The sequence below is a fragment of the Micromesistius poutassou genome (assembly GCF_964030765.1).
Source record: "Micromesistius poutassou genome assembly, chromosome: 4".
NCBI lineage: Eukaryota > Metazoa > Chordata > Actinopteri > Gadiformes > Gadidae > Micromesistius > Micromesistius poutassou.
This window is the reverse complement of record NC_140274.1, coordinates 4,622,985-4,647,467: the sequence shown is the minus strand read 5'-3', so window position 1 is coordinate 4,647,467 and position 24,483 is coordinate 4,622,985. Positions and strand designations below refer to the sequence as shown.

The following is a 24,483-nucleotide window of genomic DNA, read 5'->3' as shown; positions in this document are numbered from 1 at the left end:
TCTTCCAGCTGGTAGCATCCAGCACAACACTCCACACCAGCTCACACACTCCCGGATCCGGTTCACTTGTCTCCTCAACCAAACATTTTTTTTCTGTCCACGAAACCTCCTCTCCCGCTCTCCAGAGTCATTGCCATCTCCGCCTCTGGCCCACACTATCTGGCGACCCGCCACTTCTGCCTCTCTCCTGTAACTGCTTCCCACTCCCATTGGTCCAGACGCCAGTCAATCTTATGTGTCCGTCACACAAGCTCATTGGAAAAGGCCTCATTTTGGTGCTGGTATAGGCTTAAAAATTGCTGGAGTGATGCATCCAGTTTGTTTGAAACAACCATGGTACATTGGTATTTAAGGAATGGGTGTTAATAGTGTAATTCTACACATTGATGTATAGTTTAACACCTACACTGTTGTACTGTTCACAAGACCAAACCATTCCTTTGATGTCAGAAGGTCATTCTCAGCATGATGACTGTAATGATGACTTGCACAAAAAATACAATATATATGTGTATATATTTTTTTTGAATAAAAATTGTTTATTAATATTTTAATATTTTTTTAGGTGAACTTCCTTAAATGCTTGATTTCCCCTTTAAGTTTCAGTTAACTCTACAATAGTACAAAGGCTAACACTATTTGTTACTAAATAGGCCAAATGAATAAAATTTATGAATCAACTGATAAGTTCACGAATACTTTAAAGCATTGACGGTGTAATTTGTAAAAAAAAAAAAAAAATGAACACTTTAAGAAAAATGGTCTAAAGAGCAGTCAAGCATACAAATATCTCTATTGGTTGATGATTATTCACAACAACAACAAATATACTATAAAGGTCAGTGCCGGTAAGGATGGCTACAGGCTAGGAGATGGTTGCTGTGATGGGCTGGATCAGCATTATCCTAATTACACTACTGGTAAAGGGAAAGTCAGAGGAACAGGCATGCAAACTGATAGGGCAAACAGGTTTTTTGGAGTTTTCCAAAGATGGAGATCTTATTATAGGAGCAATATTCTCTCTAGATTCAACTCAAGTAACAGAGAATTATGGCTACCATGCATATCCTTCTATATTTTGTACTGGGTAAGAAATCTATGCCAAAAATGTGTAAAATGTCATGCTACTTTTTCTAAAAGCAGTCATAGAATGAATGATTTTTTATGCTGTGTGTATTCATTTGTATATGTATCCAAATACTTGAATATTTATTACATTGTTTCAAGTCTGAATCCCAGAGAGTTGCTGTTTTCCCGTGCTGCCATTTTCACTGTGGAGGAGATCAACAAAAACCCAACCCTGCTCAATGGAGTGACATTGGGCTACAGGATCTATAATGGCTGTGAGGGTGACAGCCCAATGAGAGCAGCCATAGAGGCTATAACATCAGGGGAAAGCTGCAGTAAAAGAGTCCAGGCACTGATTGGCCATTCCTCTTCTGGTGTTAGCAAAGATGTAAACCTTATAGTTGGACCGCTAGATATCCCTCTAGTAAGACATTTTGACCATTAAGATTATTTTTAAAAAGCAGTATTTTTTATGTTTTGTCTTATTGTCATAATGTGTATGATTAACACATATTTTCACTTTTCTTTGTTTACAGATCAGCCACCTTTCAACATGCGCCTGTTTAAGTGATAGACGTTTATATCCAACATTTTTTAGGACTGTTCCAAGTGATAAATTTCAAATTTCGGCTTTGGTACAGCTCATGAAACATTTTGGCTGGCAGTGGGTAGGAATAATTCATAGTGTTGAGGTATATGCATCTGATGGTGCAGCTGAGTTCATTAAGCAAGGAAAAGCAGAGGGTATCTGTGTAGAATATGTTATTAGCTTTGATATGTATGATGCCAAGATAGAACATAAAGTAACAGAGAAACTCAAAGCCTCCACATCAAGCGTAGTCCTGCTATACATGTCATTATTCTACATGAGAGAGTTATTCAAATTGATAGACGGCAATAAGTTACCTCGTAAACAATGGATTGGTAGTGAAGCTTGGATCTCACAGGTAGATTTGGCTTCCCTTGGAAGTAAGAACATCTTACATGGGGCAATGGGGTTTGCTCTGCCTCAGTCTATTATTCCAGGTCTTGTTGAGTTTATACTGAGCTTGAAACTGAGTGATGAACCAGAGAGTGTTATGATCAAAGCTTTTTGGGAAAATTTCTTTGACTGCAGCTTCTCTCCATCAAATACCACAAAGCTCTGTACTGGAGATGAAGATCTGAGAACAATCACTAGTGCTTACACAAACACAGCATTAAGATCTGTGAGAAATGTGTACACAGCTGTGTACTCGATTGCACATGCTCTTAACGCGTTATTGCAATGTGAAAATGGATTCAATCCCACCACAGGAAAACACTGTGTAAACAAGACTGATGTCCAGCCCAAACAGGTGCAGTATGTTGTGAGAAATATCTAATTATGGTCCTATCTAATCCTATTTTGGAAATGTAATTTTAAGTGCACATAATATTTGTTTACAATGTCAGTGTTTTCATATAACATAATAACATTGAATATGCTCTGCACAGATACTGGAACACCTTAAGCTGGTGGATTTCACCGTACTGAATGGTTACAAGGTATCTTTTGATGAAAACGGAGACAGTGTGGCGCAGTATGACCTGTTAAATTGGCAGTACAAAGAGGATGACTCTGTGAATGTCATTACCATTGGGCATTATGATAACTCTTTACCTGAAGGACATAGATTCAGGTTTACACCTAACACAACAATCATATGGGCCCTTAACAGCACTGAGGTAACATAACGAAACAAAAAACGTTTCTGTGACTTCCTCAGAATGTCTCTATGGGTATGACTCAATTTACTCATAGTTTTACTATTTTCTCTTTTAGCCTCCAAAGTCTGTTTGCCGGGATGCATGCCCTGCCGGAAGTCGCAAGGCCGTTAACAAGCGAGCACCTGTGTGCTGCTTTGATTGCTTTGAATGCCCAGAGGGAGGCATAAGTAATGAGACAGGTAGGACACTTATTTCTAAAGCTCACTTGCATAATAAGCCTAAATGTTACAGAGATAAGTGCTGATTACCATTAATTGATTTTCTAAACATATTGGGTTGGGTATTAACTCTCTTTCAGATTCATCAGACTGCTTTGTGTGTACTGTTGAATTTTGGCCAAATGAAAAAAAGGACAAGTGCATTCCAAAACCAACTGAATTCCTTTCCTTCACAGAAATCATGGGGACTGTATTAACTGCGTTTTGTTGCTTTGGTGTATTTTTGTCTATTTTAATATTCATAATTTTCTTAGTTCATAGGGAAACACCTATTGTCAGGGCCAACAACTCTGAACTGAGTTTCCTGCTGCTTCTCTCTTTAAAACTGTGTTTCCTGTGCTCTCTGACCTTCATCGGTCGTCCCTCAGACTGGTCCTGTATGCTTCGCCACACAGCTTTTGGGATCACCTTTGTCCTCTGTATCTCTTGTATTCTTGGGAAAACTATAGTGGTGTTGATGGCCTTTAAGGCTACACTACCAAGCAGTAATGCTATGAAATGGTTTGGTCCAACTCAGCAGAGACTCAGTGTATTGGCTTTCACTCTCATACAGGTTGTAATTTGTATTCTTTGGTTAACAATTAATCCTCCATTTCCAAACAGAAATGTTCAGTCCTTTAAAGATAAAATAGTGTTAGAATGTGCCTTAGGATCCCCTATAGGGTTCTGGGCTGTGTTAGGGTATATAGGGTTCCTAGCTATGTTATGTTTCATACTGGCTTTTCTGGCCAGAAAGCTGCCTGATAGTTTCAATGAGGCAAAGTTCATCACCTTCAGCATGGTGATATTCTGTGCTGTTTGGATCGCCTTTATCCCTGCTTATGTCAGTTCTCCTGGAAAGGCCACTGTAGCTGTGGAGATATTTGCCATTCTGGCTTCCACCTTTGGCTTGTTAATATGCATATTTGTACCAAAATGCTATATTATTATTTTCAAGCCAGAACAAAATTCAAAAAAGCATATGAAGAGTAAGATGCAAAGCAAAGGTATCTAATGATTGATTCACATGTGTATAGGAAATATAAACCTGATTATATATACTATGATTTCAAATGATACATTAAAAATGTATATGACAGATAATCTTGTCTATTTAAAATATATAAATTCAAGGAACAGGTCACACCAATGATGTCACCTTCAAACATTACTTAGTGTGTTTGTAGCAGTCTAGATGTCTTCCATGTCATTTCACAATCAAAAAGTCAGAAATGTTGGCCCTCTATTATCCTATATATATCTAAACCAAGATGTTTCTTCTCACTATATTGTAGTGCAACCCTTGTTGCATGAATAGTTCAACAATAAACAACGTGTTATACAAATGTGTTATATGTAATCCAAGATCTTAATTTCTTTAATTTTCAGATTGAAAGATGGATTTTATTCATAACAGGCCTCTGAATCTGTTATGCATATATGTATATTATATCACCATGACTATTTATTTATTCAGTACAAAAGCCAAACATCTAAAATCACTTAAATTTTACAGTGATGATTACAACAATAAAAAAAGATTAAATTTTTTATATATTTTAATTTGTGTCTGTATTTAATATATTTGTTTGTGTATATATAGACAAACACCCATTGAAATAGGATATAACATGTCCCTGCAAAATTACAATATAATTTTGGCAGAAGTCAGTAGACCAGATAATGACTATTGATGTTTTGTAATCCTATGCATCTGCTGATGGAATTATATGAACAAACATATACACACACACACAACAAACACACACACATACACCTGTGAATGCACACACACACAGAAGTATATCTATCTATCGATCTATCTATATCTATATGTATATAGATCAGCCATACCACCATGAACACGCCCGATCTCGTCTGATCTCGGAAGCTAAGCATGGTCGGGCCTGGTTAGTACTTGGATGGGAGACCGCCTCGGAATACCAGGTGCTGTAAGTGGTGTCGGGTGGTGGCTTGTAGGTGGCACTGTTCCCTCTGGCCAAAAAACATCATTCCCGATGCCCCAGTGCAGTGACGGGGACACTGTGCTGTGGAAGGTGCCGTCCTTCGGAGGAGACGTAAAATCGAGGTCCTGACTCACTGAGGTCATGAAAGATCCCAGGGCACTTATCGCAAAGAGTAGGGGATCCCCCGGTGTCCTGGCTAAAACTGCCCAACCAGGCTCATTCAATCTGGCCCCCTAATCATCCCCCTATATATATATATATATATATATATATATATATATATATATAGAATTGGCTCATTCATTAATTCCCTCACTCTCCACCTCAAGCTGGTGTGTGGTGAGCGTTCTGGCGCCAATTGGCTGCCATGCATCACCCAAGTGGGTGCTACACATTGGTGGTGGTTAGTGAGGTCCCCCTTCACTGTAAAGCGCTTTGAGTGTCTAGAAAAGCGCTATATAAATTCAAATAATTATTATTAATTATTATATGATAAATATCGTTTCATATAATTATAGCAATATGTAACATTTTTTTACGATACATTGTTTTCAATAAGGAGCCTAGACCAGCCCACATGTGGTCTAGGCTACAAAGCAGAAAAAAAATATTTATATTACAAAAATGTTATACATTGATATAATGATATGATTTATATACATTTATATAAATATATTTTTTGATATACTGATTTGCAATTGCTTTGGAATTGTACTGCATTTATAACGATCATCTCACATATTAGAGCTTTATGTGCCTTGCAGGTGCAACTGACTGCACACCCTGTCCACGGGAATACTGGTCGAATGAGGGGCGTGACGAGTGCCCTCTTAAAACCATTGAGTATCTGTCCTATCACGAGCCAATGGGAATAGCCTTGACGGTGGTGTCCCTGATGGGGGCTGTTCTGTCTCTGTCCACTGTGTCCATCTTCCTCTACCACAAAGAGACCCCTGTCATAAAGGCCAGTAACTTTGACCTCAGCTGCCTCTTGTTTTTCTCACTCTTTCTTTGCTTCCTCTTCCCCCTCACCTTCATCAGCAGGCCCACTGTTTGGACCTGCATGTTGTGACACACGGCCCACTGTTAGTGCACCACTTGAATTTACATTAAACCTAGTGTAGCACCCGTGGTCTTAGCCGGAAGGGGCAGATAGGATGCTAGCATCAGTCCAGGTTCTTAAGAAGTTAAACACTAATGACTCACGAAGGGAGTTGATGTTGGTTGAATAGATTGGCAATTTTAATGCCTTTCATCATAAAACATTGACATTTGATACAAAATAAAGCTTTAGAAAATAACAAACAAAATCAAAGGAATAAGTCCTTTGTAGCTGGATTCCCCAGCTACAGTACTCCTTGGGAAAGGAGTTCTTCGGACAAGGAATGTCTAGTTCAGGGGGGGGATATCCGGATATGTGTGTTTCAGTTTCTCTTACTACTACCCGGGTAGGTTAGTGTGTATCTATTTGTTGTCTTACCTGAAATGAATGGATCTTCACAATCGTCTATGACGGTGTTCACGGCTGGCCACGCCGTATCCGAACCATCCACAGTTCTATTGGGCAAAGCTCGCCATCGTAGATTCAATCTTCCTTGGATCAAACAAAAAAAACAACCTGCACAAATAGTGCAGAATTGTAAGTTATCTGGTACTATTCTGTATCAAACATGGGATTTTACTCATCTATATTACAATGTATAACCAAAAACCAAGGTTATATTTATAAATATAATGAAATGAATTGTCACCTATTAGAACAATTAGTATTTAAACCACAAAGAATGAAATACTAATCTTGATTTACAATATACACAGTATTTAATCAGACAATTAATTATTTATATTTTTAAACAATGTTTCTAACTTAACATTTGTAATTTAAACTATTTTTATACATATTTATGTTTTAATTATTAAAATGAATGAAATTATTCTTAAACTTATTTAACAAGTGCACTACAGTCAACGAAATGAATTCAATCACCCTTAAAGTGGGTTAAGTATGCAAAACAACGTCCATCAGTAACATCAAAATAAGCGCATTGCTCCTTTAAGGTTTCATCATCATGTCTGTGCTACTAAGATGCGTCCTTAGCAGTGATTGACCTTCACTAGCATTAGCATACAATTAGCCTGGTATGAAAGATTAGCAGCTAGCGCTTAGCATGTAGCTAACGATTAGCGATTGAATTAGCGATTCATTAAACACATTTTAAAATGACACCATGAACACAAAAGTATAAATAAAAAGGTATCTGAACTCAAACAGCATTTATAGTATTTTGTTCTCTTTAGTACTAAGCAACAATACATTAGCATTGGCATGTGCAACACTCACCGGAGATTCAAGTGAACAATATAATTCACGGTAGTTATCTTGTATTTTCAATATTCAGGTCCTAATAAAACAACACCTTATTAATACCATGGAAATATTTATGATTCAATTAATCAAGGTGGTAATATTAATTTATGGTGTTTTATACCGGGAGATTCTCTGTTGTGCTTAATACCTGCCGTCTGTCCAGTGTTACGGTTCAAGGTGACCCCCTGGAAACGGGGTGCTCACGTGTAAGTTCCTGTTACTGGAATTATGTTGAGCGCTCCCTACTGGAGAACTCATGCAATTGCATCTTTAAATAATAAAGGGTTTAGTAGCCCTATATTCCATATGGGTTACACTCACTAGCTCATTACAGAATGCCTCATTATGATGCAAGTACGGGCCGGCAGTTTGTTTTAAACAAACATGGTACATTATATTCAAGGAATGGGTGTTGTTCTACACATGGATGAATAGTTCTACACCTTCACTGTTGTAATGTTCACAGGACCGAACCATTCCTGTGATGTCACAAGGTCATTCAAGGCATGATGACTGTAATGATGACATGATACACAAAAACAACACTTTTAAATCCCATAGTTTATTTGGTAATATTTTGAGTATTCTTTGTTAAAAACAGGTTTGCTTCCTATAATGCTTGATTTCGGCTTTAAGTCTCACTAAGCCTATACGTTTCAACCGTTCAGTACAAAGGTAGTATGTTTTCTGGTAATAAATGGGTCAAATGAATCAAATCAATGAATCAACTGATTAGTTCACAAATGCTTGTGAGCAGTAAATGCTTACAAGCATTTTACTGCGTGATTTATAAAAGTCTGACACTTTTAAAATGGCCAATACTCACTGTAACACTAACAAATTTGAAATTTTGCCTGGTCTGAAGAGCAGTCAGCCATAAAAATATCTCTGTCGGTTGATGATTCTTCACAACAACAACCAAGATATTATAAAGGTTAGCACAGGTAAGGATGGATACAGTCTAGGAGATGGCTGCCATCATGAGCTGTATCAGCATTATCCTAATTACACTACTGATAAAGGGCAACTCAGAGGAACAGGCATGCAAATTGATAGGGCGAACAGGCTATTTAGAGTTTTCCAGAGATGGTGATCTTATTATAGGAGGAATATTCTCTCTAGATTCAACTCAAGGAACAGATAATTATGGCTACCATGCATATCCCTCTCTATTTTGCACTGGGTAAGATATTAATAGCAAAATAAGTGAAATGTCATGCTATTTTTTCTCAAAGCATTCTCTTTATGCTGTGTGTATCCATTTTTGTCTTCTTCTTCTGTCATCTTTTTTTATTGTAAATCTTTTGCATTGTGTCAAGTCTGAATCCCAGGGAGTTGCTGTTTGCCCGTGCTGTCATCTTCACTGTGGAGGAGATCAACAAAAACCCAACCCTGCTCAATGGAGTGACATTGGGCTACAGGATCTATAACGGCTGTGGGGGCGACGGCCCGATAAGAGCAGCCATAGAGGCTGTAACATCAGGGGAAAGCTGCAGTAAAAGAGTCCAGGCACTGATTGGCCATTCCTCTTCTGGTGTTAGCAAAAATATAAACCTTTTAGTTGGAGTGCTAGATATCCCTCTAGTAAGACATTTGGACTATTTCGAAAATTTCGAAAGTTTTATTACTTTCCTCTTGTTGTAATGAGTATAAGATCAACACTTATTCTCTGTTTTCTTTTTTACAGGTCAGCCACCTTTCAACATGCGCCTGTTTAAGTGATAAACGTATCTATCCAACATTTTTTAGGACTGTTCCAAGTGATCAATTTCAAATTTCGGCTTTGGTACAGCTCATGAAACATTTTGGCTGGCAGTGGGTGGGAATAATTCACAGTGCTGAGGTGTATGCATCTGATGGTGCAGCCGAGTTCATTAAGCAAGGAAAGGCAGAGGGTATTTGTGTAGAATATGTTATTAGCTTTGATTTGTATGATACCAAGACAGAACATAAAGTAACAGAGAATATCAAAGCCTCCACATCAAGCGTAGTCCTGCTATACATGTCATTAACATACATGAGAGCGCTATTTAAAAAAGTAGACGTGAACAATTTACCTCGTAAACAATGGATTGGTAGTGAAGCTTGGATCTCACAGGTAGACTTGGCTTCAATTGGAAGTAAGAACATCTTACATGGGGCAATGGGGTTTGCTCTGCCTCAGTCTATTATTCCAGGTCTTGCAGAGTTTCTACTGAGCTTGAAACTGAGTGATGAACCAGAGAGTGTTATGATCAAAGTTTTTTGGGAAAATTTCTTTGACTGCAGCTTCTCTCCATCAAATACCACAAAGCTGTGTACTGGCGATGAGGATCTGAGAACAATCACTAGTGCCTACACAAACACAGAATTAAGGCCTGTGAGGAATGTGTACACAGCTGTGTACTCGATTGCACATGCTCTTAATGCGTTATTGCAATGTGAAAATGGATTAAATCCCACCACAGGAAAACACTGTGTAGACAAGACTGATGTCCAGCCCAAACAGGTACAGTATGTTCATATCAAAATATATGCATGTACTGTACTTAAGTGTACTTAAGTACAGACTTATTCAATCCTATTTTGGAAATGCAATTTCATTTACATGCATATAATATATTTTACAATTTCAGTGTTTTCAAATATAGTAACATTGAATATGCTCTGTGCAGGTACTGGAACACCTGAAGCTGGTGAATTTCACTGTACTGAATGGTTACAAGGTATCTTTTGATGAAAACGGAGACAGTGCGGCACAGTATGACCTGTTAAATTGGCAGTACAAGGAGGATGACTCTGTGAATGTCATTACCATTGGGCATTATGATAGCTCTTTACCCGAAGGACAGAGATTCAGGTTTACACCAAACACAACAATCGTATGGGCCCTTAACAGCACTGAGGTAAAATATAACGAAACAAAAACCGTTTCAGTGACTTCATTACTCAGAGTGTCTACTAGGGGAATGATTTGATACGTGTATTATCAAAGTTGTATTACTATTGCTTCTGTTAGCCTCCAAAGTCTGTATGCCGGGATGCATGCCCTGCCGGAAGTCGAAAGGCCGTTAATAAACATGCACCCGTGTGCTGCTTTGATTGCTTTGAATGCCCAGAGGGAGGCATAAGTAATGAGACAGGTAGGATAAGCATTTCTAAAGCTCACTTGCATAATGAGCCTAAATGCTATTGAAATGAGTGCTGTTTATCATTAATTGATTTTCTAAACATATTGGGTTGGGTATTAACTCTCTTTCAGATTCATCAGACTGCTTTGTGTGTACTGCTGAATTTTGGCCAAATGAAAAAAAGGACAAGTGCATTCCAAAACCAACTGAATTCCTTTCCTTCACAGAAATCATGGGGACTGTATTAACTGTGTTTTGTTGCTTTGGTGTATTTTTGTCTATTTTAATATTCATAATTTTCTTAGTTCATAAAGAAACACCTATTGTCAGGGCCAACAACTCTGAACTGAGTTTCCTGCTGCTTCTCTCTTTAAAACTGTGTTTCCTGTGCTCTCTGACCTTCATCGGCCGTCCCTCAGACTGGTCCTGTATGCTTCGCCACACAGCTTTTGGGATCACCTTTGTCCTCTGTATCTCTTGTGTTTTGGGGAAAACTATAGTGGTGTTGATGGCCTTTAAGGCTACACTACCAAGCAGTAATGCTATGAAATGGTTTGGTCCAACTCAGCAGAGACTCAGTGTATTGGCTTTCACTCTCATACAGGTTGTAATTTGTATTCTTTGGTTAACAATTAATCCTCCATTTCCAAACAGAAATGTTCAGTCCTTCAAAGATAAAATAGTTTTAGAATGTGCCTTAGGATCCCCTATAGGGTTCTGGGCTGTGTTAGGCTATATAGGGCTTCTAGCTATGTTATGTTTCATACTGGCTTTTCTGGCCAGAAAGTTGCCTGATAGTTTCAATGAGGCAAAGTTCATCACCTTCAGCATGGTGATATTCTGTGCTGTTTGGATCGCCTTTATCCCTGCTTATGTCAGTTCTCCTGGGAAGTTTACTGTAGCTGTGGAGATATTTGCAATTCTGGCTTCGACGTTTGGCTTGTTAATATGCATATTTGTACCAAAATGCTTTATTATAATTTTCAAGCCAGAACAAAATTAAAAAAAGCATATCAAGAGTAAGATGCAAAGCAAAGGTATGTAATGATTGATTTACATGTGTATAGGAAATATAAACATGATTATGTGTACTATCATTTCAAATTATATATTAAACCTTAATATGACAGATAATGTCTTTATAAAATTAGTTAGTGTATTTGTAGAGGTCTAGAAGTCTTCCATGTAATTTCACAATAAAATACCTGAGACAATAATGTCACTTTATTATCCTATATATATGTTAACCCACTTGTTGCATGTATAGTTCAACAATAAACAACCTTATAGAAATGTGTAACTTCTTTTACTATTCAGATTGAACGTCTCAGAATCTGTTAGACATATAATGTATATTATATGGATATTACATATATAGGAAACATAAATATCATACTTCAATTTGTGTGCACATATATATATATATATATATATATATATATATATATATATATATATATATATATATATATATATATATGTGTATATATTTATTGATTGATTTATACAAACACACACACAATATGATATTCATATTTCCTCTTCCTTAATAAAGGAAGAGGAAAGGAGCATAGATCAGCCCTTTTGTTGTCTAGCTCCAAAGTAAGCACAAAGAAATATATTTTATATTACAATACAAACACTGTTCCATAACCTACAAGGGAATACAAAAATACAGCCTTATCCTCTGTGTGTGTGAGTGCGTGTGTGTGTGTGTGTGATTTGTTTTTCTATGTGTGTTCATATAATTCCATCAGAAGATGCATATGTTTATAAGACAGCAATACTAATTTGCTGGTCTTCCGACATTGGCTAATCTTATATTGATATTCCCATGGGGGAATTGCTCATCCTATATTAAGTACATCTCCTCCTGTATCAAGGTATAAGAGAGTGATAGCCTCACAAATGTACGTGTTCGCTCTCACAAAATGCTAAACAAGCATGTTTAAATCAACAAAGGCCATGTTGAGCTTGTGTTTTATATTTTGGTTGAAGACAGCCTTAGCTTGTGAATTGATCGACAGTTTTGACATGAGTACTTTATTTCAAAAGGGGGATGTGATGATCGGGGGAATTTTCCCTATTTTGAATAAACAAATGAGCAGCATGTCCACTTTTGAGAGAAAACCACCGAATGTAAAATGTGCAGGGTAAGTATTGCTATTTGCATATATATATTTAATTTAATCCTCTCATGTTATCTCTCCTAACCTCAATATTGTATAATACGTATAATCTCTGCATTCACTACTTGATTAGGCCTATGTGTAGTTGCTTTTTTCTTTTCTCCTTAGATTTGATTTGCGGGCTTTTCGGTGGACTCAAGTGATGATCTTTGCAATGGAGGAAATCAACAACAGTCCAACAATACTGCCTAACATATCTCTTGGCTATCACATCCTTAACTCATGTGCCTCGCCTACCAATACCCTACGTGCTGCGCTGACACTAGTGAGTAGGACCGAGGAGAATGAATCCACTTCTGCATGTCATCCGCCTGTGACTGCCCTGATAGCAGAATCAGGATCATCGCAGTCTTTAATATTGGCTGGGACCTTTGGCCCATTTCAAGTACCAATAGTAAGACCATGTTATGAATTATTAGAAGAATTTATGGACAAATGTTGTATGCTATTGGTCCAGGTCCATACTATGCATTTTTTCACAGATGATGGTGGCATGGTTCATGTTAATCCACTTATTGTTTTCCCCCTATAGGTTAGTTACTTCTCAACGTGCGCCTGCCTGAGTAACAGAGCTAAATATCCAACCTTTTTCCGCACAATCCCCAGTGATTTCTTCCAAGCTAAAGCTTTGGCCACGCTGGTCAAACGCTTTGGCTGGCAGTGGATCGGGGCCATTCAGTCAGACAATGATTATGGGCGAAATGGGATACTGGCCTTTAGAGAAGAAGTTGAAAAGATGGGGGTTTGTATTTCATTCGTGGGAACGGTTCTGCGCACATACAAAAGCGATAAGATCCTTGCTGTCGTCAAAATGATCAAACGCTCAACTGTAAAAGTGATCCTGGCTTTTGTTCCTGAGGGCGACCTTTATCCCCTGATGAAAGAGATTGTTAGGCATAACATCACCGGCATTCAGTGGATAGCAAGCGAGGCCTGGATTACAGCGGCGCGTCCCTCCACACCTGAAATGTACCACTCTTTTGGCGGCTCGATAGGATTCGTGGTCCGAAAGATGTCCATTCCAAAGTTGGGACCTTTCCTAATGGACCTTAGCCCGTACACAGGCCGTAGTTCTGCCTTTGTGAATGATTTCTGGGAGGTGGTGGTGGGCTGTAGTCCCCCCTCAGCTGGTGCACTCTCTGGGAATCCGACAGAGAAAAGTAAATTATGCCATGGAAATGAATCATTAAAGGCGTCGCAGAATGCCTACTTTGATATCACGCAGCTTAGAGTGTCCTACAATGTTTACAAGGCTGTGTACGCTGTTGCTTACGCCCTCCACAATGTTTTATTTTGCCAATCAGTCGGAAACAAAACAGTCAAGCCATGTTTAGACGTATCACAAATTCAGCCCCAAGAGGTGAGTGATTTGTTTGACAAATTAAAAACAAGTTCAACATGAATGCCATTATGGATAACATAAATAAGATAAAAGAGCCCATGCTTATTTGTAGTACAACCTTTTTTGCTTTCAGGTCAGTCAACGTTTACAGGGTGTTCATTTTACAGACATGTTTGGAGACACTGTGTTCTTCGACCAGAATGGGGACCCCCCCGCGTCGTATGACATTATAAACTGGCAGATGAGGGAAGGGAAAGTTCAACACGTGACAGTGGGAAACTTTACCTCTGCTTCTCACAATGCATATGAACTCAAAATCCAGGAAGAGCAAATTGTCTGGAGAACAGGAAAGACGGTGATTGTGATACTGATTCTATTTTCATGCAGTCATGCTGTGATTGTATGAGGCATCAAATGTCAAAGATGAACACCACAAGAACATATATTCTTACTTATTATTATCTTCTCTCCTTTTAGGTTCCTGAATCAGTGTGCTCAAGTGTGTGTCCAGCAGGTACTAGGAAGGCTCAAATTAAAGGACAGAGTATCTGCTGTTTTGACTGCATACCATGTGCAGATGGAGCCATCGCTAACTCAACAGGTACACTCATTTGGAGCGAAGGCTTGTCAAGTCAAGTCAAGTTTTATTTATATAGCCCATTTCATACACGGAACGGTAACACAATGTGCTTAACATGGTCATGAAAAAATCACATGAATTAAAATAGTTAAATGACGGTTAAAATAATTAAAAAAATATATGGAAAAATTAACAAAATACAAAACCCAATACAAGAAAATGAACACAATAATAATAATGATAATAAAAATACAAGACACAACACAAGTAAAAAAAAAAAAAAGCAAGAGTAATGGAGCACGAGTGGGTTAGTGAAAGGCATCGGTAAACAATTTGGTTTTAAGTCTGGATTTAAAAATGGAGACGGTGGGAGAAGTCTTGATATCTAGGGGTAGGCGGTTCCATAGATGGACAGCATAGCAACTGAAAGCTGCCTCTCCCTGCTTAGTGCGGGCACCGGGTTGTACCAGTTAATACTTATCTGCCGATCTAAGTGATCTGGACGGACAGTACACTTTAAGCATGTCTGCTAAATACAGAGGTCCCTGACCATTAAGTGATTTAAAAACAAGCAAAAGGGCTTTACAATCTATCCTGTGGGTCACAGGTAGCCAGTGTAGGGATTTTAAAACGGGTGTAATATGATCTCTTTTTTTTTTTTGGTTCTGGTCAGTAGCCTTGCAGCTGCATTTTGAATCATTTGGAGAGGTTTGATTGCTTTTTTGGGGAGGCCAGTAAAAAGACCATTAATAAATGCATGAATTAGCTTTTCTTGGTCACCTGGTGATATGAAGTTTTTTATCTTTGCAATATTTTTTAAATGATAAAAAGCAGATTTTGTGATTGCCTTCATGTGACTACTGAAACTAAGGTCACTGTCAATAATGACTCCAAGATTTTTCACAACGTCAGTTACTTTAAAACCTTTCGTGCCCAGAAGAGCGGCAGCCTTGAGTCTATGCTCCTTATTTCCAAAAACGATGTCATATTGTCATAATGAATACCATTCTAAATGCTGATCTCCGACAATGAAAGTTATCATTAGTTAAACAGTTTTATGGTATTATGTGTTGAGCCAGTTTACCCAATATATATATGAATTTTGCTTTGGAATTGCATTTTAACAATCATCTCACATATTAGAGCTTTATGTGCCTTGCAGGTGCAACTGACTGCACACCCTGTCCACGGGAATACTGGTCGAATGAGGGGCGTGACGAGTGCCTTCTAAAAACGATTGAGTATCTGTCCTATCACGAGCCAATGGGAATAGCCTTGACGGTGGTGTCCCTGATGGGGGCTGTTCTGTCTCTGTCCACTGTGTCCATCTTCCTCTATCACAAAGAGACCCCTGTCATAAAGGCCAGTAACTTTGACCTCAGCTGCCTCTTGTTGTTCTCACTCTTTCTTTGCTTCCTCTGCCCCCTCACCTTCATCGGCAGGCCCACTGTTTGGACCTGCATGTTGCGCCACACGGCCTTCGGGGTGACCTTTGCCCTCTGTATGTCCTGTGTTCTGGGGAAAACCATTGTGGTGGTGATGGCCTTCAAGGCCACATTGCCAGGCAGCATGGTGTCAGGGAAGTTTGGCCCTGCCCAGCAAAGATTAATAGTTTGCTCATGCACATTAGTTCAGGTCATTATATGCATTCTATGGTTGAGATTGAACCCACCTTTTCCAGATATGGTGTTCAGGTATAGCAGTACAAAGATAGTGCTAGAATGTAACACAGGTTCTGAGACAGCTTACTATGCTGTTTTAGGGTATATAGGAATCCTTGCTGCAATATGTTTGGTTCTTGCATTTCTGGCAAGGAAACTACCTGATAATTTCAATGAAGCAAAGTTCATCACCTTCAGCATGTTGATATTCTGTGCCGTCTGGATCACCTTCATCCCTGCATATATTAGTTCTCCAGGAAAGTTCACTGTAGCTGTGGAGATCTTTGCTATTTTGTCTTCTGCCTTTGGCTTGTTGATCAGTATTTTTTCACCTAAATGTTACATAATATTGATTAAACCCGAGCAAAATACAAAGAAACATGTCATAGGGAAAACTGTAAATAACAAAATCTGAATTGTAAGTAAATACAATAAATTAAGTCACTTGTTGAGTTTTTTTCTGTATGAGCAGTTTTTTATGATTATATGAGGAATGCATGGAACCAGAAAATAAAAACATTAGTTTTTTTGGCTATTTATTAGTATGGGCTGATGATGGAATAAACAGCTACTGTATAATGGTAAGCATAACTGGGACATAGCAAATTATAGCTGAGGAACAGGTAAAATAAACATATTCTATGAGGTCACATCTGGGTAGGTGAGACATAATGAATGTATAATTGTATTAGTTAATTAGTTATTTGTATCTAAAGGGTGCAGTTATAATAAAATATTAACATAATATAAAGTATGCAGAAAAATGTTCAATGCAAGACCCATACAAAGACAGATATGACATTCAAAATTGACAAAAACATTGGCAAAATATCATCTATTTATGTATTTATATAAAATATACCCATCCTCATGTTTATGTCTTCATTTACGCATCATATTTTTCTTGCTGTTTTTTGCTGGCTTTAAAATGATAATGTAGCACTTTGGAGCAAAAATACAAAACAGAAGACCATAAGCAGAAGCCAGAATCGCAAAAATGTGCACAGCCACGGTGTATTTACCGGCGGTGCTCACGTAGACTGGAATGAAAGTGATCCACACCGCAAAGAAAATGAGCATGCTGAACGTAATGAATTTAGCTTCATTGAAATTGTCAGGCAACTCACGGGCCAAAAAGGCCATGAAGAAGCACAGGCATGCTAGGAGGCCGATGTAGCCGAGAACACACCAGAAGCCGACCTCCGAGCCGGTAGCACACTCGATAATGATGGTGTTCCTGAGGTAGCCTGTGTTGCTATTGGTGAAAGGTGGGTAGGTGAGCAGCCAGATAAGACAAATCGAGCCCTGAATAGTGGAAAGATGGGACAGTGTCATCGTTACTGTTGAACTAGGCTATTTCATCTATTGATTCATTTACATTTGATTTTAATTGAACACTATTTTTACCTGGACCACCGTGCACAGAAGCACACTTGCTCTTTGCTGATTGGGTCCGAACCACTTCATAACACCACTTCCTGGCAGTGTAGCCCTGAAAGCCATTAGGACCACTAGTGTCTTAGCCAGGAGGCAGGAGATGCATAGGGCAAAGCTGATGCCAAACGCTGGGTACCGAATTCGGCACAGCCAATCAGAGGGCTCACCGATGAACAAAAGCCCAATGAGAAAACAGGTTGCCATGAATAGCAGAAGAAAGAAGCTCAGTTCCATGTTGTTTGCCCGGACAACGGGCGTGGACCTGTGTTTATAGAACATAGCCAGAACAAGGAGAGATAAACAAGCTCCAAGAACCGATCCAGTACATAGAACAATACCCATTGGCTCATTGTAAGACAAGAACTCAACATTCTTTGGGAGGCAAAGGTTTCTCATGTCGTTTGGCCACATGTGGTCTGGGCACCGTGTGCAGTCCAAAGAATCTGGTAGTAGAGAGAGAAGGGCAATAAATCATTCTAATGAACAGAAGAAAAAGTGAAAGTGAGAGATGGATCTCACAGAACATAACCCACCGGTGCTGTTGCTGACCTCCCCTTCAGCACAGGTGACACAGTCAAAACAGCAGACGGGCTTCCCCTTCCTCCTGGCTACACGTTTCCCTGGTGGGCAGCTCTCACTGCACACAGACCGGACTGCCTGAGAGGCAAAACAAGGCCACTAAGAGAGGGACCTGAACTGGATACACCTGGTTTATTTTTGTTTGGTGGCTGTAAGTGTAGCACTTGAATTTACATTAAACCTAGCTTGTTAGAAAAGGCCTCATTATGATGCAGGTACAGACTAAACAATTGCTGCAGTGGTACAAACAGTTTGGTTTAAATAAACATGATACATTATATTCAAGGGTAACAAATCTTTATTATTGTCTTCATTTTTTATTTTTGTAGATTTGTGAAATGATCGTTGAAGGTGGAATAATAAAATATCCAATAGATATAAAACCAAAATCAGAAGATTACCTAATGCATTTATTAAATGAACACAGAACAGTCTGAGAGGAAGAGGAGGCCTGGGGGGGATTTGATGAGAACACACCTGTTGCCCAACAGGCCACTGAATGGCAGATTCATTCACCACCAAGCTGAGCTCTGGAGACAACGAGGCGTCGTAAAAGCCCACCTTCAGCAGCCGCAGAGAGCCATCCTGCTCCCTTCGCCAGTTCATGAGGTCGTACGAAGCGATGGGGTCACCGTTATGGTCAAAGTCCACTTTTTCACCCAATATGGAGAACTTAGTATTCTTCATGTAGTGGAACAACTAAAGGGAAGGATGACAAAAATCATTTTTTTTTAATTTAAATATTTAAAAATAATGAATAATGTATGTATTAATTAACAAAATATAACATCAAAAAATTGCAACAGCTTCATATACAAATCATATCAATGAAAGTAGGTGTCAACACACCTGCCACGGCTCTAGACTTTGAGGGGTTCCACAGGTGCCGTTCACAAAGGGCCCCTGCCCCGCCTCACAGTCACTCATTCTCTGCAGTGCATGGGCCACCAAATACACAGCCTTGTACACGTTATACGACACCCTGAGCTGGCTCACATCCAAGAAGGCAGAGTACACGTCATTTAATTCCTCCATGCCACTGCAAGGCTTTCGATCCAGATGGTTGTCCATGTGAGAATGTGTGTTAACAGAGCCGTTCAGTCTGCAGTTAAGTGACTCCTCCCAGAGCTCTGTGAGGAAAGCCGAGTCTTGGATGTTGGACGGTCGAAGTCTGGACAGATGCTGCTTCAACCCCGGAATTACCTCAGCTCTGCGAATACCAAAGCCCAATGTGCCGGTCAAGAGGTCGCTGAACTCCTCCCAGAGAGACTTGACTGTGGCCCAGGCCTCGCCCGCGATCCACTGGATGCCTGTGATGTTCCGCTGTCGAATGGCTCTCATGATGCTTTGCACTTCTGTCTCACTGCAGAAATTGATTATGACCTTTGAAGATGACCCCTGTTAACACAATAATAAATAATATATTAAAAAAGTCAAGTGGCTAAAGAGTATCAAAAGAGATGTACGAGAAGTATTTGACAGAAAGGAGATTTTATTTACTGTTATTCAAATGTCTTGCTCAACTTGATTACAAAACAGCAATTATGCATAACTTGTTTATTTGAGGAGTCTAAATAACTCAGGTTGTATTGTATTGAGTATTTTGTTCAATCACAAATTGAAACATATTTAACCTTTATTCTGTTATCCTATCGATCCTACATCTACCTGAATGATATCCAGGAGCTTTTCCAGAGGCTTCTGACTCAGAACTACGGGAAAGTGGTGAACATAGGCAGCACACACGCCATACAGTGATGACTCCTGGAGAAAGAGCTGTACGGCAAAGCGTGCATAGTCAGACTCCTGGCCAAGGACCCCCACCCAGGTCCAGCCAAAGTGGCTTACCAAGCGGGCCAGGGCTCTGACCTGGAAGGCATCACTGGGCATGGTGCGCATGAACATGGGAAACTCTGTCTGCTCGCTCAGACAGCTGCAGGAGGCAAAGTAGCTCACCTAGTGGAGAGACAAAAAGAGGATTACTTCTCCATCAAAGGTTTTCCTGTTTTACTTCAAATCAATTATGTTTTTTTGTCTTATTTTCTGAAATGTACATTATTAATAGAAATCTCAAATATTGGACCATATTTAATTAATTTCAACATGTAAATGTTTTGCACAATATATACGTACAAAGCTATTGTACAAATATATTGACATAGTATGCAATTAATATGATAAATACGAAGAGTTATGTGACAAATATGAGTAAAGGAACATAGTTCATAAAGTCTCACCAGGGGGATCTGAAAGGGGCCCAGACTTCTAAGCAGAGCCATCGACACACCAGAGGATGCATCTCCTATGATAACAGGAGACGGGGACCTGGTGACATCGGCACAACCTAACACTGTAGACCTGGAGCCTAAACTGATCAGATCACCCTTGCCAGAAAGCTCCCCGACTGACAGACTCCCATTCCTGATGGCCGGGGGGCCCGGCTGTCCATTCACCAGAAGCAAGGAGGCCTTCAGAGACACAGGGACCTCATTACAGCTGTCTCTGATGTGGAACCCCAGCCTCAGCGCAGGCAGCAAGTCACTGCGCTGGTTGATCTCCCTGATAGCAAAGGTCATGGTCTGCATCCAACGCAGGGCACGTGCACTGAAACTAAACATTTTGTTAACGTTAATCAGATGCACACTCGACAAGTAAAACATATTATACATGCATAGGAAAACAGAAAATGTTAGATGCTCGAAATGTTGACTTACAACTTGTATGAGCCAGGTTCTGGTTTGGATGTGTACGGTGGAAGAGAAGACACACGGGTGTAGTGTAGAGGAAAGACGCCCCCTACCACCACATCTCCATCTTCGTAAAAACTGTTTGAATCCTCTTCTCCTATGAAAGCACAGTCTGTGAAGAGGGCAGCTGAACTTACATTGAGGTCGTTGAAGAGGAACATGACTGATAAAATAAGTATATTGGCAGCAATGGGAGCCATTACAGCTAGTAAATATTCATAAAGATTATTATAGTCTAGTATATATTTAAACATATAGATTATTCAAATGACTACTTGGCTTCCACATGAGCAGGATGTAAATGGAAATCATATTCCAAGTATTAATTTATATACCTCTGACGTGAATATGAACATTAGAGAACCGCCCAGTTATGACAAAGTGGGTTGTTGTTTTTTTCATACAGAAAAAGCCCCTCTGTATTTTTTATCAGTCTTCAATCAAAGCTTGTATTAAATGACATCTTCCCAATTGTTGGCCATCAAAAATGTATTAAAATGAAGTTTTTTTGTATAATCGCTCTTTCAATTTGATTCCCTTATTATGATTATTCCATATTTTATTACATGATACATGATTTCAAATAAATTATTACAGAGCACCTGAAGTGACAGTGAAAAGTAGCCCAACAATGGAGAATTGTAGAAGGTGTCTGGATTCCCAAGGAGGAGAATACTAAGAACATTGAGCTGTTCAGAACCATCACGCTGCTCAGCGTTGAGGGGAGGATATTCTTCACCATTCTATCCCATCGGTTGATGGAGTCCCTCCTGAAGAACGACACCTCTGTACAGAAAGGTGGAATCCCAAAGGTTCCAGGATGCCTCGAACATACAGGAGTGGTCACACAGTTGATCAGAGAGGCAAGAGAAGGGAAAGCTTATCTCTGGACGGCACCCAGATTCAATCGGTAACAGAGAAACCCATCTGGTGTTCTCCCCAGGATTCTGTGGGCCCTGCTTGTGTACGGTACAGTAAAGCTTTGAGAGGAGGATCAGCCGTTACCTCCGTAGATGGCTGGTTCCTGCCACGAGTAGCATCGCTCTGTACATGCAGAACAACAAACCGAAGCTCCCCATTAGCAGCCTGAATGAGGAGTTTATGGTTACCCGTGCAAGAGAGGTGCTGCAGTACAGGGAATCCAGTGACCCAAAAGTCTCCCAGGCCGGCATTGTAGTCAAGACTGGGAGAAAGTGGAGGGAACAGGAAGCAGTCGAGCAGGCTGAGTCGCGCTTGTGTTACAGCGTGATGGTCGGCCCAATTGCATCTGGACGAGCATGGCTTGGTGTAACGTTCCAACCACGCGCTACGACAAAGCCCTTGGCAAAGACAGATGCTGATTGGCAAAAGGAGGTGAGAGCTTGTGTGGAGGAGGAACAAGCAGGAACAAGCAGTGGACCGCAAGATCCCCTGGTCCGAGCTTTGGCAAGCTGAGCCTTACAGGATCAAGTTTCTGATTGCTTCCGTCTATGTATTGCAACAGCTTCATATACAAATTATATAGTATTTTACTTCTTTATGATTCGAACAACTTCTAACTCCTAGAAATTAATTTAATTGTCCATACATTTCCACTTCTGTATAGTAATGTTGGCATCACCACACCACACCAACTAAAGTGGAAGCTATTGAGGAAGAAGGTTAAGTTATCCCCTGCCTTACAAACCATTTACAAATCAAAAGTTGTGCCAGTGCCTTAGCAATAGGGTTCTACCAATATTGTTTTAAGATAGCAGTCTGATACAGATTGCTGCTGATTAAAAATATTTTGCACAATGTTCAATATTTTCAAATATGAGCCCAATAAACTTTTTTTTTAGAGAGAGAGAGAGAGAGTTCTCTCTCTCTAACAAAAAAAAAAGTTTATTGGGCTGTATTCTGGACAGGGTGGAAAAGCCTCTGAAGTAGGCTACTCACTGTAACTTGCTCCTGAAACCTGGCACCTCTTAGCCTTGACAAGCCTTGTCATAATACTGTGTGACAACTTTGTTGTGGCCTTGCATCATTTTGTTCAGATTATTCAATTGGTCTGTAATATCCACCATAAATCCAAGGTCCTGCAGCCATTCTGCATCCTGTAATTCCGCCACTGGTTTTCCCTTTTGCTCCATAAATTGTCCAATTTCCTCTCGTAAATCAAAGAAACGCATCAGCACGGCTCCTCGGCTTAACCACCTTACTTCGGTGTGGTATGGCAGGCCATGGGTAATTCCTTTGTCAGTAAGAAGGCTGTCAAACTGACGATGATTCAGACCTCTGGCTCGGATGAAATTAACAGTTCGGACAACCACTCCCATGACGTGATCCATTCTTAACGACTTGCAACACAATGCTTCCTGGTGCAAAATACAGTGAAAAGTCCAAAAACTATTCCCTCCATTTGCGGCCTGTACTTTTTCTCTGAATTTTGTCACAGCACCTGCCTTTCTCCCGATCATTGATGGTGCGCCATCTGTAGCCAGGCTGACAGCACGAGCCCAGTTCACCCCGACTCTGTCCAGCGCTCCAACGAGAGAGTTGAAAAAGTGTCATCAACACCACAAATGAATATGGCCAGTTGAGCAACATCTGTAATGTCTGTGCTCTCATCAATTGCAACCGAAAATGCAACAAATGAATTAATTTTGTCCTTAATTTGGCTGTCCAAATCTCCGGCAAAATCCGAAATCCTATCTGCCATAGAGTTTCTCGTCAGGCTGATGTTGGCAAAAGCCTGTTGCTTGTCAGGGCACACGATTTCTGCTGCCTTCAGCATGCATGTCTTTACAAACTCACCCTCAGAGTATGGCTTTGATGCTGATGCTATTTCGTTAGCAATAAGGTAGCTAGCTTTCACAGCTGCATCACTAATCTCTCGGCTACGACTAAAAACAAACTGCTGTTTCCTCAAACCTGCCAACAATTAATTTATCTTCGCTGTTCTCAGTTGTCCTTGCAAGTTCTTGTATTTTTCGCCATGATGAGTCTGATAGTGGCGCCAAATATTATATTCCTTGAGCACTGTAAGGTGCTGTGAACACACCAAGCACACTGGCTTCCCATTTACCTCTGTGAAGAAATAGGAACTAGTCCATTTTTCTTGGAAAATCCGACACTCTGTGTCCACTTTTCTCCTTTTTGACAACGACATTTTACACACGGCTTCTGCATGAACAGTTGTCGTATTAGGGTAGCGCTACCCCCAGTGGACAAATCAGGAATTGCAGTGCATTTTTTTGAAAAATTGGAATTAATCTGTGATTTTCACACTTAATCCAAAATCATCCAGTGGGCCGGATTGGACCCTTTGGCGGGCCGGTTCTGGCCCGCGGGCCGTATATTTGACACCCCTGCTGTAGAGGCTATGCAGTGTGATCTCTCTGCAAAGCATACAGCCTGCTTGGAATCACAGGTACACGCCAGAGAAAGACCATCAAAACCACCACAGAGGCAGCTGAGAAGGCCTTTAGATGGCTCTGGATCAAGAGGGGCAATCCGTGGGTACATGCT

The 24,483-nt window shown here is 39.9% G+C and overlaps 3 protein-coding genes, 1 non-coding gene and 1 pseudogene across 5 annotated transcripts; 4 read left to right on the top strand and 1 right to left on the bottom strand.

Moving 5' to 3' along the window:
- Positions 1–1,934: 1,934 nt before the first annotated feature.
- LOC311342416 (extracellular calcium-sensing receptor-like) lies at positions 1,935–6,053 on the top strand (the record flags this gene model as incomplete). The annotated part of the gene is made up of 5 exons (XM_084467250.1): positions 1,935–2,405; positions 2,545–2,775; positions 2,873–2,996; positions 3,116–4,021; positions 5,746–6,053. 5 exons carry the CDS (start codon positions 1,935–1,937, stop codon positions 6,051–6,053), a joined length of 2,040 nt encoding a protein of 679 aa, XP_084323376.1.
- Positions 4,855–4,973, top strand: LOC311342681 (5S ribosomal RNA). Its single transcript, XR_014633426.1, has one exon. It is a non-coding gene; the product is annotated as a 5S ribosomal RNA (ribosomal RNA).
- A 1,631-nt stretch (positions 6,054–7,684) lies between the features above and the next one.
- On the top strand, positions 7,685–11,504 carry LOC311342415 (extracellular calcium-sensing receptor-like; annotated as a pseudogene). The gene is made up of 6 exons: positions 7,685–7,716; positions 8,669–8,822; positions 9,448–9,837; positions 10,004–10,234; positions 10,348–10,471; positions 10,591–11,504. The product of its transcript is annotated as an extracellular calcium-sensing receptor-like (transcript).
- Positions 11,505–12,493: 989 nt separating this feature from the next.
- On the top strand, positions 12,494–16,646 carry olfcn1 (olfactory receptor C family, n1; the record flags this gene model as incomplete). The annotated part of the gene is made up of 6 exons (XM_084467249.1): positions 12,494–12,612; positions 12,757–13,042; positions 13,181–14,008; positions 14,124–14,345; positions 14,468–14,591; positions 15,733–16,646. The coding sequence occupies 6 exons, from the start codon at positions 12,494–12,496 to the stop codon at positions 16,644–16,646; spliced, it is 2,493 nt and encodes an 830-aa protein (XP_084323375.1).
- Positions 16,647–17,113: 467 nt separating this feature from the next.
- LOC311342413 (extracellular calcium-sensing receptor-like) lies at positions 17,114–21,155 on the bottom strand (the record flags this gene model as incomplete). The annotated part of the gene is made up of 8 exons (XM_084467248.1): positions 17,114–17,536; positions 17,639–18,111; positions 18,202–18,325; positions 18,725–18,946; positions 19,097–19,645; positions 19,916–20,203; positions 20,485–20,857; positions 20,962–21,155. The coding sequence occupies 8 exons, from the start codon at positions 21,153–21,155 to the stop codon at positions 17,114–17,116; spliced, it is 2,646 nt and encodes an 881-aa protein (XP_084323374.1).
- Between the last annotated feature and the right edge of the window lie 3,328 nt (positions 21,156–24,483).